Source organism: Lycium ferocissimum, chromosome 10, assembly GCF_029784015.1.
Source record: "Lycium ferocissimum isolate CSIRO_LF1 chromosome 10, AGI_CSIRO_Lferr_CH_V1, whole genome shotgun sequence".
Taxonomy (NCBI): Eukaryota; Viridiplantae; Streptophyta; class Magnoliopsida; order Solanales; family Solanaceae; genus Lycium; species Lycium ferocissimum.
The window spans coordinates 46,431,312-46,446,540 of record NC_081351.1 but is presented as its reverse complement, the minus strand read 5'-3'; the positions used below and the strand labels follow the sequence as shown (position 1 = coordinate 46,446,540).

Here is a 15,229-nt window from a genome sequence, read left to right as displayed (position 1 = left end):
CCTCCTTCTCTTTTAGTTGGCATGACGTGTCACATTAAAATTTTATTTTTTAATAATAAATTTATGGAATAATTTCAAAGACCTCCCTCCAAATTTGTCTTGGCAACACTTAGTTCCCTTGTGGTTTGAGATATTTACACTAACATCCCTTATTTCAATTTTTGTAACCAAACTTGTTTAAATAATTAAAAATCTATATATTTCAAATTTACCCTTTTATAACTTAATTATGTGAACAACGTTTAGTAAATTCTCTCCCCCGAAATTGTTAGGATTGTTATATTAATAGTTAGGCTAAAAATTTAAGACTATCTTATATCTAAATAAGAAATCCTAAATTTTAGTGTTAATATAATATCACTATAAGAAATCCTAAATTCTAGTGTTACGGTATATTTCTCTTTGTTCTTATAATCATGTTATTAATAACAATATTTGGGCTAAATGGAACACATCACGCGTTTAGTATTTAGAGGGTGAGAGGAATAATCCATTTTTTAAATTCTTATAGTTGTATAACTGCAATAAATTTTATACAAATTTTTTGGTAGAAGGAGCATAATTATATCTACGAAAAAGGGTTAGAAACTGTATATACAGCGTGAGACTTTAAAAATAATTAATGAAGCAATATGCAGTCCAAGCTTTTTGAATCAATTTTCATATCGCAGTTGTCGAATTTCATGTTTTAGCGTTCGAGACTAAAATTTTCGGAAAAAAAAAAAAACTATAAAATTAGATAGTTATAAATTAGGAAAAATCTAATGATCAATGAGAGACTATTATTGTCAAAAGTTTAAACATTATAAATAAGGTCACAAAAGGGTATATTAACAACATAAATAATTTTTACTATTTAAAATTAGTTTGATTACAAAAGAATCAAAACAAGGGAAGCTAGTGTAAAGGGAACTAAGCATTATAAAGGCAAATTTGGAGGGAGGTTTTGAAATTATTTTATAAGTTTATTATTAAAAAAAAGAAATGTGACGTAATGCGCAAGCCAGAAGGAGGGTTTTGTAATGTTTAGTATTTTTTGAGAAAAATAGGAATAGTTGAGTAATATTCTAGTCCTAAAAGAAATAAAAATTATATTATGAGGCAATTGTCAAAACGTGATCTTATAGGGAATTAACTCCAGTTGCATCTAGGAACTTAAAGAATGTAAAATTTAGAAAAACGATAATGCTAAAATAACTATGAGAATTATGATAGTTAAGCTTGAAAGAAGATGTATCAGTGGATACCTTAATAAAGTCAACTTCATCAGAAAATGACTTCAGATACACGCACCATTAAAAGTTTCTTTGAAATTTCCAAACCAGACATAGGATTATAATCTATTCATACTTTGATGCCTTTACTCAACTTCTAAATTCATAAAAAGTGAAAACGGCCCAGTTGTACCTTATGTCGAATTTTTCTTCACAACCTTACTTTGGCTACAATTTAAAAAAAGAAGGTACAAAAAAACCACTTATTTCATCCCAATTCCTAATTAATTGCCTTGATTTTAGTTTCAGATTAACCCATAATTTGTGTCAGTTCTCCGGAAAAAGAAAACATAAGCTGACGTTTGGTCTATGAAACAATCTTAGTTCAGTTCTGTTTTTATTTTGCGTGTGTTACTGTTACTTCTCTACATGATAATAAGATATACGTGTTACTGTTACTTCTCTACAAGATAGGAATAAGGTATAGGTACACACTACATTTCTTAAACCCCACTTATAACTTACACGGGGTACGTTGTTGCTTGTTTTACTTTACTTTTTTTATGTGTGCAATGAGATTTTTTTTGTGAGAAAATTTATTTTGTAATTGGTTGTTTTCATCTTTATAGCGAGACGAAAAAAAAAAAAAAAAAAAAAAAAAGGTACTCCCTCAGTTTCAATTTAATTATTTGTCTAGTTTTGACTTGACAAGGAGTTTAAAAAAGTAAAGATTAGTTTTGCATCAAGTGGTCTTAAACTAAAAATATGTAGATTGTATAAAATGCATTTTAATCTCGCGATATTAAACATGTCGTGTGAAAAGTTAAAATTAAAAAATTGCCAAAAAAGTAAAATGACATTCTTTTTTAAACGGACTGAAAAGGAGAGTACCACACAAAAAAAAAAAAAAAAAAAAAAAAAAAAATTGAAACGGAGTATCAAACAACACGTGCTTATAAAACAAATAAACAACAACAACATGCCCAGTAGAATCCCACAATGTGGGGTCCGAGGGAGTAGAGCTGCATTTGCACCTTACCCCCACCTCAGGTAAAGGGATACCAAGCTCCGAAAGGCTTCTACTCGGGAGAAAACAACACAAAAAGTCGATAGGGACAAGATATCAAAAACAATATGAAGAGGAATAACAAAAGCGAGAAAGTCATGATAGAACATTCTGGAAAGAAAGGAGCATTAGCTACTATACATAAATAACATAATCAAAGTACAAGGCCCACCAAATATAAGCAGAAATCAAATGGCAATAAACGAATGAGCAAAGCTACAACTACTAGGATGAAAGGATAAGCAACCTAGCCTTCTGTCCTAATCTGAGTCCTCTACAGCCTCCTATATAAGGTCATCATCCTCCGTAGTTCGAAACCGTCATGTCCCGTCTAATCACCTCTCCCCAATACTTCTTCGGCTTCCTTTACCTCTCCTCAAACCGTCCGTAAACTCAACCTCTCACACCTCCACACTTGGAGCATCGTGTCTCTCTCTTCACGCTTTCAAATCATCTCGCCCGCTTTCCACATCTTATTCTCACCGATGCCACTCCCACCTTGTCCCGAATATCTTTATTCCTAATTATATCCCTCCTAGTGTGCCCACACATAGTAAACAACACGTTTTCAGAAGAAAAAAAAAAAAATATATATATATATATATATATATATATATATATATATATATATTTTATGAGGTTATGTTAGTATTTTATTTTTAATTATATTACTGAGAAGAAAAAGGCAAAAGGAAGTAAGATCGATCTCTGTGTCTCTCTCCTGTTATGCATGCGATCAAAGAAGAAACAGAAACTAAAGACTCATTGTCTTCTTCTTCACTTTATTTCTCTGTCCACCGATCCATCACTCTTTCATTCCTCACTTTGTTGTTTGAAAATTGCCTCTTCAAAGTCTCCCCCCAAAAAAAAACCAACCACTGTCACTGCCTTTCTTGATCATATTGGGATCTTCATCGTATAAAGGAGGTTAATTGTGTCAATTCACCAAATAATTTGATGGTGAATTGTTCATGGGAAAATGGGTTCCTGATGGAATGGCAAAAAAGAGTTTCTTTTCTACTGAAGCTTTTGGATTATTGACTGTTACACAAAAACAAGAAAATAATAGTTTTTTGTTGTTGTTGTTGTTGTTTTTATTGTTGGTGTGGGAAGTAAGTTGTATATGGGGAGTTCACAGGAGGCAGGGAGCTTTGGGGACCCACAACAAATATCATCTGATAATGTTAAAGGTCTCTGCTTGGCTCTCTCTTCAAGTTTGTTTATAGGGTCCAGTTTTATTATCAAGAAAAAGGGTCTTCAAAAAGCTGGTTCATCTGGGATCAGGGCAGGTAGTTTTATTTTTCAGTCCCTCTTTAAAATTAATATGTTAGCATTGTTTCTGGTGAATTGAGATGGAATTTGTATAGTTTTTGATCCCATGCATTAGAAATGTCTGAAATTGAACTGTTTTCTTCCCCTAATATTATTAGTCTTTTTGATGGAATTAAACTATTGGAAATTTATTTGAATTATTAATTGTGATGTCTTCTTATGCTTTTTTTAATTGGTTGAATGGATTACTTTGGGGACAGCTTCATTTCTTGGTGTTAGTTTTTGTTCTTCTTTGTTTTCTGCTTAACTCTATGGTTTTGCTGAAGTTACTGAAATCTTTGCTGGAGTTAATTGTTCCATACCCAAAGCTTCCTAATAGCAATGACTGAAATTGCTGAAAAGATGAAAAATTTGTGACATCACTTTGCCAAAAATATTTGTTCAGCATTGTTAACAATGAGTGGGACTCTTGTTTGCTTACAGTTAAAATATAGATATGACTCAAATAATTAGGCAGTAAAAATACCCTGTTCTTCATTGCTTTTGAACATCTTTTTTGTCTTTTGAACATACCGTTTAATGATTGCGATCAATAATCAGAAAACATTGCTTGGTCCGTGGCTTTTGGAAGACACGAAAATTCTAAAAGTGGTTTCTTAAGTATGGTGTTCTACCTTTTCAGAGTCTTTTCAGAGAAATGTATTATATGCGCATACTATAACCTTTTGTTCTTCTTCTGAAGAATGCTTCTTTATTTCCCACCTCTTTAGTGTCTCAGACATATCATATCCTTGCCAATGTGCCTGTCTTGACATGGTACTCTCATGCTTTATCTATAGCAAATGCTACATAAGCTATTTGTGAAGTTTATGGATAGAAAGTGTAAGCGTGCATGCTTTCCTATGCAATGTGCATATAATGAGTAATGACTAAGCCTTTTCCATTGTATTTCATTTTTTTTTTCTTTATTGGTCCTTTTAATAAGTGGGTTCATGATACGTCTGTGATTTATGGGTTTGAGGTTGTTTTGGCATTAACTTGTTTTTCATCTATAGTTTCATTATTATTTTTTTCAAATGGTGCGCTGCAGTAGAATTGTCAATCAGCTTGCTCCGTATACGTTCCTTCTTTTTTCATCTGCAATTTTTCACATGAAAAAGTTTCCTTTATAAGAAGAAAAATGAATTGTCCCATTTCCCCTTTCCCTTCCCTAATTCTCCTATGTAAAGAACTTTTTGTCACCATATCTTTGGTCTAGTGGTAAGAGCGCAACACGTGATGTCTGGGGTAGGCGCACGTCATTGGTTCCAGCTCTTCCGCAGACAAGGACAGACCAATTAACTGTTGAGTTTTGATTTGTGTGGCACTAGCCCTCGGGGATTTCTCAGTTATCAAAAAGAAAAAGAAGAAAAATGGATTGTTGGTGGTGCCCGCCTTTCAAATATTTTATGAAGCTGTTGGATAAGCAATGTGTTGCCTCTTTAACAATCTTACTCGTCTTAGGTCTTGGATTTAAAAAGTCAAGCTTTATCATAATCTTGAATAACAAAGTTAGCTTCTAAAAGTTATTCAATTTACATAACTAGTAGCAATGTGCTTTTACTTATTTTTACATGCTATGACAGGTGTTGGAGGCTATTCTTACTTGGTGGAGCCACTATGGTGGGCAGGAATGATAACAAGTTAGTTATTCTATCCTATTCAATCTTCTGATATATGAGGATTGTGCTGATTTCTGTTTTTCCTCTGATCGAAAATACTGCCTTTTAGTGAGCTGGCATGACTATTGATATGAGAATTGAAATGTACATTAATTTATATAAAAAGGGATTTATTTTCCTTGTTCATTTTTCTTTTCTTTTATTTATTTTTTGCCAAGGAATGTAAAGGAAACAGTCAACTCATGGAACTTCTGACTTGGTATCAGAAAATAAAGTTCATCGAGTAAGGAAACTCCTTCAGGAAGTAGATGCTATCTAGTAGACTATTTTCTACAAAGTAGTGATGACGACATTGGTTGGTTATGGGGGCGGTATATACTTTGCTGTGATTTTGAGTCAGTGTAAATTGCTTGTGAAGTCTTACACAATATGGAGCCATGGTGAAATTCTCTTTGTTACCTTATAAAGGTCAGGCATCTATGATAGTTCAAAGGAAAGAGAAAAAACTAGCTTGGCTATTAAGGAATATGGACAAAAAAAGATTCAGTTGATTTCAGCTTATTTTTGATAAGGTAAATAATCTTATTAACGTTGGGGGAATCCCCTCATATAAGAAGTATACCAAAAAGTAGAGAAACCTACATCAAAATATGGTTCTCTACAAAAGTCACCCACTCATCTATGCAAACAAGAATCTCATGGGTGCACCAAAGGGAAGAAAAGAAAGAAGAATAAGAAAAGGGGGAACCACAGTTTATTTCAGCTTATACGATTCTATTAATTGATGATCAAGGGGGAAAGAAAAGAAAAGGAAAGATTCCCTGTCACAAAAAGTATTTGACTTGTGAAAAGCAACACAAAATTCTTGGTAAAAGAAAAAGGATAATTTACGGTAATAGACATCTATGTCAAGGATAACTAATGCATATTGAGTTGGCTGATAGCTTATGAAGGACATGTTTTTTCCCCATAACTCTCCCTTTGCATAGGTCCAAAATTCAACTGGTTAATGATTGGATTGTGCATGAATGTTATATAAGCTGGTTTTCTTGGCAACTAATTTTATTGAATGGGGAAGGATAAACTTTGTATTCTCGATCCAGGATGAGTGAAAGAGGAGTTGAGAAGTTAAAAGTAAAGGAAAAACAAATCATACTATTAAGATAGCGCTAACATGTAATTGTGTTATTTTGCTTGTTTTGTTTCATTAGTGTGAGAGAATAGAAGGGCTTTCAAAAGGTGAGGGCTCTCTTAAGGATATAAATATATCCTAAAGATGTCCCTCTGACTATTCAAGCCACATTATATCTGTTAATTTTCTTAATTATGTAACAAATGTGGATGCTGAATGCAAGTATATGTTCTTCAGTTCTTCACATTTGTTCTACTTTTGGTGTGACTAGTGTGGTCGTTTACTTGTTCGAAAGCCTCGATAGGAAGAAAAATTATTCATTTACTGAAAATCCTACCAATATGCTTTTAAAAAGGCTATATCTCCTTAAAGCTTTTGCCTCCTCCACCTCTCCTTTAAAAAGGAGAATTTTTTATGGGGCTTCTATGCTTGTTGTCTTATTTTCATTTGAAGTATTTTAACCATTTCCATGTTCTCCTCACCTTTCTATTTTGTGAAAAAAAAAAAAAGACAAACATGGGCTGATGTGAGTGCATTGCTTCTATGGCAGTGATTGTCGGAGAAATTGCTAACTTTGCAGCTTATGCATTTGCACCTGCTGTCCTGGTCACACCTCTTGGTGCACTCAGTATTATTATCAGGCAAGAGAAGGCTGGAAATTATTATTCAACTTTGCTATCTGTTACCTAAGAGGCGACATTTATTTATTTATGCCTTGGGGTGCGGCCCTTCCCCGGACCCTGCTAACGCGGGATGCTTTATGCACTGGGCTGCCCTTTTATTTTTATTTTGCAGTGCTGCACTTGCTCATATGATATTGGGAGAAAAACTGCATATTTTTGGAATGGTTGGTTGTGTTCTATGCGTTGTGGGCTCAACAACCATTGTTCTACATGCTCCTCAAGAACGTCAAATTGAGTCTGTAAAGGAACTCTGGGACCTTGCCACCGAACCTGGTATGCATTTGAATGCTGACAAAGCTACCTTCTTGACATTTTGCGAGCATAGAAGTTTTATTGCTTAGTTTATCAAAATCTTTTACTGACAACAATTTGCTAATTTCTTACTCATGGCAGCGTTCCTCCTATATGCAACTTTGATTGTAGTGGCGGTCGTCATAATCATTGTCCAGTATGTTCCAAAATATGGACAGACTCATATAATTGCTTATATTGGAGTTTGTTCACTCATTGGTTCTATTGGGGTAAGCACTCTGCTCTCTGGTTGGAGTTCGGCTTTCCATTTTTTCCCTCCCCCATCTGGGTTCTCCTTTTCCTTTTCATAAGCTTGTCATTAATGCATCATTCCTGCATCCATGTGATCAAATTGTGTTTTTTGAAAGAAAAAAAAAATCATAAATGATTTGGCAGGTTATGAGTGTCCGGGCACTAGGAATAGCATTAAAATTAACATTCTCTGGGACGAACCAGTTGCTGTATCCTCAAACATGGGTCTTTGCAGTTGTCGTAATGACATGCGTGTTTACACAAATGAACTACTTAAACAAGGTAATTGGAACGTATCCTCAGTTTTTTCTTTTACCAGTTCTTTTTGTTAAATACTCCTTCCGTTTCAATTTATGTGAACCCATTTGACTGGGCACGCAGTTTAAGAAAGTAGAGAAGACTTTTAAACTTGTGGTGTTAAATGAGTCACATATATTTTGTGTGGCTATAAATCATTGCATAAAGGTAAATTGTTTCCAACTATAGAAAGAGGCCATTCTTTTTGGCACGGACTAATAAGGAAATGGGTTCGCATAAATTGAAACGGAGGGAGTATTATTTTATGATTGGATATATTCGTCCTTTGTGTGGAAGTTCTGAACATTAACTTGTGATATCTTTATGCCCTTCGACTCTTAGGTTGCCTATATCTTGTTGCAATTTGACTTACAGTAAAATATGATGAAGTTTGTTCATTAGGATATTATTCAAAAAATAACTTAAGCTACTAAATTCAGAAGCCTAGGCTCTCTTTTTATAGACCTCAGACCTCAGTGTGGTCTCCTAGAGCAGCAAGAAAGGTTGCTTCTTCACTTGGCTAGCAGCCAAAGGGACAATCCGTACAGCAGAGAATAAGGAGTACAACAACAACAACAACAACATACCCAGCGAAATCCCACAGTGTGGGGTCTGGGGAGGGTAAAATGTACGCAGACCTTACCTCCATCTCGGAAGATAGAGAGGCTGTTTCCGGAAGACCCTCGGCTCAAGAGAAAACATGATGAGAAAAGGTCTGGTGGTGTTACATGTGCAAGCAGTCTTAGGAAGATGTGGACCAATTACTTTTTTCCTGCCAGGTAAGCAAATAGACTATGATGTACTATGTCAAACTTGTTTGGAATACATTGGACTAGGCTAGCCACCATCAAAGATTTGCTCCTTCGTTGGACATTCAGAAGGAGAAAAGGGAGAAGTAGCATGGGAAGTAGTCAATTAACGCTAATATGCATATATAGAAGAGCTGAATAATGTCTTTTGTTTCTTCTAACTTTCTTGGAGCATCCACGAGGTGCCAGTTATTACAGATGATCAGATAGTCTTGTTAGGAAGGGCCCTTTCTTAGAGAATCAACATGCACATAATTGAGAGCTCAATGACGTTGAGGAAGCTAATATCTCCACTAAAAATAAACCTTCCCATGTCTGTCGTTTTCTGAATGTTGAACGTTACTGATAAATAGAAGCACAGAGAGATGAGTTCTTTCTGGAGATCAATGAACATTTCAACGTCTCATAATGAAAACTATTAGCATTTATCACTACCCCTCCAGACCCCGTTTGTGGGATTATACTAGGTATGTTGTTGTTGTTATTTATCACTGCCTCTTCGCTACAATCTGGATTATTATCGTAGAACTATATGGATGTCATACAAGATTGGAAAGACCAGAGAAATTATCACATCAGGAGTACACATAGAAGGGAAAAAATAAGAGAAAGGTCGTCTGAGATGGTTGGCCATGTCCTACGTAAGTATCCAAATGGACCGGTCCTTAGGTGTAACAATATGATGATTGAAAGTGTTGAAAAGAGACTACATAGATTTAGAATCACAAGGACCTATAATTTATCGAAATCAACGCAGACTTAACTAAGAATTGAACACAATGGAATTATAAAATCCATATAGCTCCGCACTGGGGCATCTGTGCGGAGGTGTGAAAGGTAGGCCGAAGAAGTATTGGGGAGAGGTTCTTAGACAGGACATGGCGCAGTTCCAGCTTACCGAGGACATGACCTTAGATAGGAGGCTATGGAGGACTCAGATTAGGATAGAAGGCTAGTAGGTAGTCCCACGTATCCCGTCGTACTAGTAGTTGCAGTTTTGATCTTCATTTTGTTGGTCCGTGTTCTTGTCCTTTGATTCGTGCAACTATATGTTGGTCCGTGTACCACAATTATCGTATTTATCTGTGGTAGCTATTGTTTCTGTTTTCTCATACTGCTTTATCATGGCTTTTTCGCTTTCGTTAGTTTCATTTTCGTATTGCTTTGAACTCGTTCGCTTATCTGACATTTTCTCATCATGTTTTCTCTTGAGCCAAGGGTCTTCCGGAAACAGCCTCTCTATCTTCCGAGATGGAGGTAAGGTCTGCGTATATTTTACCCTCCCCAGACCCCACACTGTGGGATTCCACTGGGTATGTTGTTGTTGTTGTATATAGGCAAAGCCAACTAGTCAGGATTGATGCTTAGTTGTCTTCGTTACACTTAGATTAGGTTGCTATTAGTCTTTTTAGCTTGGTAAGAGACTTGCATATTACTTAGGGAAATTTAGAGATCTACAGAATATCTAGCTTTATAGAATCTCTAGTTTTCCTTATTTACTAGTATTGCAACGAAATCAGTCTGAATTGACCCAAACGGGTAGAAGCATTCATATAGACGATTCGGCATTAAAGCCTAGTTGATTGATTGATTGATTTTCCTGTTGAACTTCTGGAGCTCCCTAACTGACTACGTAAGTTGACCATTTGTTACTTAAAGCACATTTATATTTCTGATGATTGTTTTGTCTGTTTGCATATCCTTGTTTTCTTCCTGGTGTTTTTCTCTCTCTGTTTTTTTTTCCCTTAATATATACTATCATTGTTCTTCGTATCTTTACACCAGTTTTTTCCTCTTATTTCAAATGCAGGCTCTTGATACATTCAACACAGCACTTGTATCACCAATATACTATGTAATGTTCACATCACTCACAATAGTTGCCAGCGTCATCATGTTTAAGGTGCAACTACTTTCTTTACCAATTCTGTATCCATTAACACACTGCAGTCTTAAGATATTGCTCGATTTGAATTGTTCAACTTGATTCAATGAAAACTTTTTGAAGAAACCAATTCTAAGATGATGAGCGACATTTCCTGAAGCTTGAGGATAAATGAACGTTATAAATATGCATAATTGTTGATTTTTTCTTTTGGCTGAGAATTGAAAAGGGATTACTCTTCTTTTGGAGGGTGAAAATTTTCTTTAGCATCTCGCCTAATGATTTTTTCCCCTCTGAAATGCTCCTATTTTTCATCTTGTATGGTTTTTTTGAATGGCTGCTTCTTGGTTGTAGGAGGGCAGTGATTCTAGTCATCTTTTCCGACAATTGTGCCACCTCATTTGTATCATGTTATTTAGTTGCCTAGGGTATGTATGAAGCTTAAAAATAAAAGACTTGGAAAGGAAACATAGATGAAGCATATTGAATCTATAACTAGAGATAAACTAAGTTGTGGGGACTCTTCACTTTCGGTGCCTCACTCTAGTCGACACAACATGGGTGTGGGCATGTGATCCGTACTGGATATGGTCAATCGATTTGGGGTACTTTGACCAAAATCAGTCAAGAAATTCGAGACATATACAATGATTTCTGAAATCAAAACAAAATCTAGGGTGGAATCATAATTTAGGCAAATGTTTGTTTATCATTAAAAGATTCTTTTATCAAAAGTTCCGCAACCAGAAGGTGCTTTAATGATATTTACAGGTCATCACTGATGAATGTGCAATGAACTCAAGAAATCTATCATGACCTCCAATCATTTGCAATAACCATGTTACACCAGAAAAACGGTAAGGAGATGCATTTGTGCTTAATAATAATTACAGATTCAAACCCGCTTTCAAAAATTCATGCAGTCTTTTCCTTCCAAATAGTCCATCATAATCCAGGCATATTTTAGTAACACTACTTTTAGATATTTGAATTATTTTTAGCCAAATCCCCACACTTGTATCCATGCCTGGATTCGTACCCCCGCATCTTAAACTTTAGATCATGAAGGATCCGACATCTAGATCTGCACCCGTATTGGGCACCTGCACCCGAGTCCGAGCAACTTAGGAGATAAACATGATCAGGAGGGACAATGGTGCAGGAGAATGTGTACTTGCCCGCCCAATGTGGGATGAGGTAGAAATAGCAGGAGGCCAGTCGCTTTATGAAATCTTTTTGAGAAAGAAATTGCCTATGTTTATCAATAACGGTCAAAAGTTGCACTACTAAGGTATAGGGTTTTTAGCACATCTCATAAAGCAATCATTCGCGTGATGCCTTCTAGCATGAAATGCTTATTTGCCATTAGTCAAATATTAAGTTCGATTTGTGTTTGAAAGACATCCTCTATCTTCAACCATCTTATCTGCTGCTAAAGTGTCTTTCATGCTGTTGTAACAGGACTGGAATGGCCAAACGGCAACTCAAATTATTACGGAACTCTGTGGGTTTGTGACCATTCTGTCTGGCACTTTTCTTCTTCACAAAACCAAAGACTTAGTTGAGGGTATCTTTTCAAACTACTATTAGTATTATTACAATTCACATTTTGTGGATTTTGAGTTGATAACTAATTTTTCTTCCATTCACAGTTTCTTCACATATGCGATATCCTAAACACGATGAAGAAGGAGGATCTGATCAAGAAGGCATTCCTCTTAAGCATCGAGAATCCATGCGATAGCCAAGATTCAGTTGAATATCACAGCATTTTTCATGGGTGAGACGGCAACTATTGATCCTTCCTGCTCTATTCGTGGACGACAATAAGAGGGAAGAAAGTGTTTGGCTTTTTAGCTAATGCAATAGTTGCTTTACACATGCTACATTAATTTGTACATAAAACTACTCCAGGACAAAGTGTAAGTGGGAGCCCAATTACCGGTATATCGTTCTTGTCATTGTTAGTGGAACTGCCCCAGAAACTCATAGCATAGGAGCTGACATCTCCCAAGAACTTAAGGAAAGACATTCCGGCAGGTGCTTGCAGAATTTCTCTAAATATCTTAGTGAAGTTTGAAATTGATGCATTTGGGAATACCTTATTCATTTATGGCCCTTCAATGGAGAGAATCATATGGGGCTCTCCCATTCTTGTACCTATTTTCGTAGCTTTACTTGTAACAATGTCCAAATGAATGAAAGACAGGTAGTTGATGCTTTAAGACTGTTGGTTATTTTTTAAGGAAGCTCCAACTCCCTCAATTATTAATTAAGGGATAGACTTGCTTGACTATATGTCTGGAGCTTTTATGTTTTTGAGTTTTGGAATACTTTATAGCTCAAAATTTATGAGTCCTTTCAAGTTTCAAGCAAAGCATTCCACCAATGTGGTGCCACTGATTCTCTTTGCAAGTTAGCAAGAACGATCTTGAAATTGGTGCTGGTTGGATTTAACAAAAGAAGAAATATTGAACTTTCCACTTTGTCATACCAGTTCAAGGTTGGTCATAAACATTATTTGATGGTACTCTCAAGGTGGAATAATTTATGACCTAATAATAGTAGTAACATATGAAAGATAGGTCTCTGTTTTAGAATGTGACCCCATCATGGGACATAACATAAGAGAATGGAGGATAAAAAATTTGAGATGGAGACTATGGCACTGGTCCTATTAAGAGGGCAAAGAGCAACTTATGCAGCGAAAAGAGCAATGGAAACTTGATTAATATTTATTGAGGTGGGGTGAAAATAATTACTCACTCTGTCTCAATTTATGTGATACACTTTTCTTTTTAGTCTGTTTAAAAAAGATTGATACATTTTTATATTTAGAAATAATTAACTTAAAATTTTCTTTTTACCCTTAATGAAATGATTTACAGTCACACAAATATATATGGTGTGTTTTAGACCACAAGTTTCAAAGGTCTTTCTTTCTTAAACTTCATGTCTAGTCAAACTATATCATATAAATGAGGATGGTGGGAGTACATTTTTAAAGGGCGTCAAATTTAGTCCATAGAAGTGTAATTCGTCAAACTCCTGCGGGTGCGGAACGAGTTGAGTAAGAAACTACTCCCTCTGTCACAAATTATGTGGCACACTTTCTTTTTTAGTCTATCCGAAAAAGAATGTTATATTTTTATATTTAGAAATAATTTAACTTTATGAGATAATTTATAGCTACACAAATATTTAAGGCTTGTTTTGCGCCACAAATATCAAAAGTCTTCTTTTATTTCTTAAACTCCATACCTAATCAAATGTGCCATATAAATTGAAACGGACGGATTAGTTTATGGACACGTCAATTTAGGCACGACCCGGGTTTATTCATTTCGACACTATTGCCTATACAGTTCATATTCACCCGCACGAATTTGTCGCTAAAAATGGAGAGTTTTTGTTGATTGATTTGTGTTCATCCACTTTTTCTATAAGTAAATAAAAGAATATTTATTTTTAGTTTAATTTGGTAATTAAGAAAATTACAGATACAAGCAAATAAAAAAATGAAGAAAGTGATTGTGAGTTGGATAATGCGTTTTGAACTACTGTGATCAGCTAAAATTGTCCATAACCATCTTGACACAAACAAACTGTAACACTCCGTAAATTCGGGTTAGGTGTGAACGTGTTAAATGAGTGTTAACGTGACATTTTAGCCATATGAAGTCCCATCGGGATGAGTTTGGGTGGAAATAGTTGTCTTGGAATCAAGACGGATAGCGAGGTGCATAAGATTTGATAGAATCGGCTAAATTTTCGATAGCTTGATTTTGTGAAAATCCGTTGGGAATTTGAGAAAACTTAAGCATAAAAGTTGTAGCCCGTTGAAATACCTTTCCAATGATATATGGTGGAGCCCAAATGGAGTTCTATGCTAGGAGTTATGGCCATTTTATTAAACGTTGTCGGCAAAGTAGAAAAACGTGAAATTTTCTAGGAGCTCGTTGAGCTCAACTCATAGCACAACATAGTCATGCCATAGGCTAAGCTCAGCGAGGTGTAGTGACAAAAAGTAGAAAATTCCTGGAAAAAAAAAATTAAGTACGTTTTGGACAGGTGAGCTCGCTGAGCTCAACTCATAGCACAACATAGTCATGCCATAGGCTAAGCTCAGCGAGCCAGGGGGTCCATAATGCCCCATCCTATAAATTCAACACTTAACTTGAAATTTCATTTATTTGAGGTTCCAACTTCGTTCTAAAGCCCTAAGCAGCCGTTTTTCTCCTCTCCTCATCCTCCCACATCAAGGTAAGATCGCTCTAACGATTCCTAAGTAATTCTAACATTAATTCATGATTAGTAACATGATTCTTCAACCAAAACATAATATTTCCAAGACAAATCCTTCCCAAGATCTCAAAACCTAGGTTTGGTGTTCTTCGTCAGAGAAGCAGTTAAGTTCGTTAGATTGGAGCGGTTACAAGTATGTAAGGCTAACTCTCTACGTGCGGTAATGTTATTGATCTTCCCCACGTCTGGTTTTTCATTATTACTACGAATTATATCAGAAGTAGAGACTATGCCCTAGTTTATGAAAAGTTCAAAACTTCTACCCTTTGAGAATATAGTTTTATAGTTGTTCATGATTATCATTCTGAATATTATGAACTCAGTACGTGATCGCATATAGACTCGTGTTTGATATCCCATGA

The 15,229-nt window shown here is 35.5% G+C and overlaps 1 protein-coding gene across 3 annotated transcripts; it reads left to right on the top strand.

Moving 5' to 3' along the window:
* The first annotated feature begins 2,955 nt into the window (after positions 1-2,955).
* On the top strand, positions 2,956-12,855 carry LOC132034081 (probable magnesium transporter NIPA3). 3 transcript variants are annotated; one of them, XR_009408942.1, is made up of 10 exons: positions 2,956-3,569; positions 5,178-5,234; positions 6,896-6,986; positions 7,141-7,301; positions 7,422-7,549; positions 7,716-7,853; positions 8,309-8,429; positions 8,562-8,647; positions 10,488-10,580; positions 12,024-12,066. XR_009408942.1 is itself a non-coding variant. In XM_059424305.1 (9 exons), the coding sequence occupies exons 1-9, from the start codon at positions 3,404-3,406 to the stop codon at positions 12,304-12,306; spliced, it is 1,032 nt and encodes a 343-aa protein (XP_059280288.1). In that variant the 5' UTR covers positions 2,961-3,403; the 3' UTR covers positions 12,307-12,855. The 3 variants fall into 3 exon arrangements, 2 of the variants coding, with proteins under 2 accessions (XP_059280290.1, XP_059280288.1); XM_059424305.1 differs by lacking the exons at positions 8,309-8,429; positions 8,562-8,647 and adding an exon at positions 12,215-12,855 and having other exon boundaries at positions 2,961-3,569; positions 12,024-12,129; XM_059424307.1 differs by lacking the exons at positions 8,562-8,647; positions 10,488-10,580; positions 12,024-12,066 and having other exon boundaries at positions 8,309-8,440.
* The last annotated feature ends 2,374 nt before the right edge of the window (positions 12,856-15,229 follow it).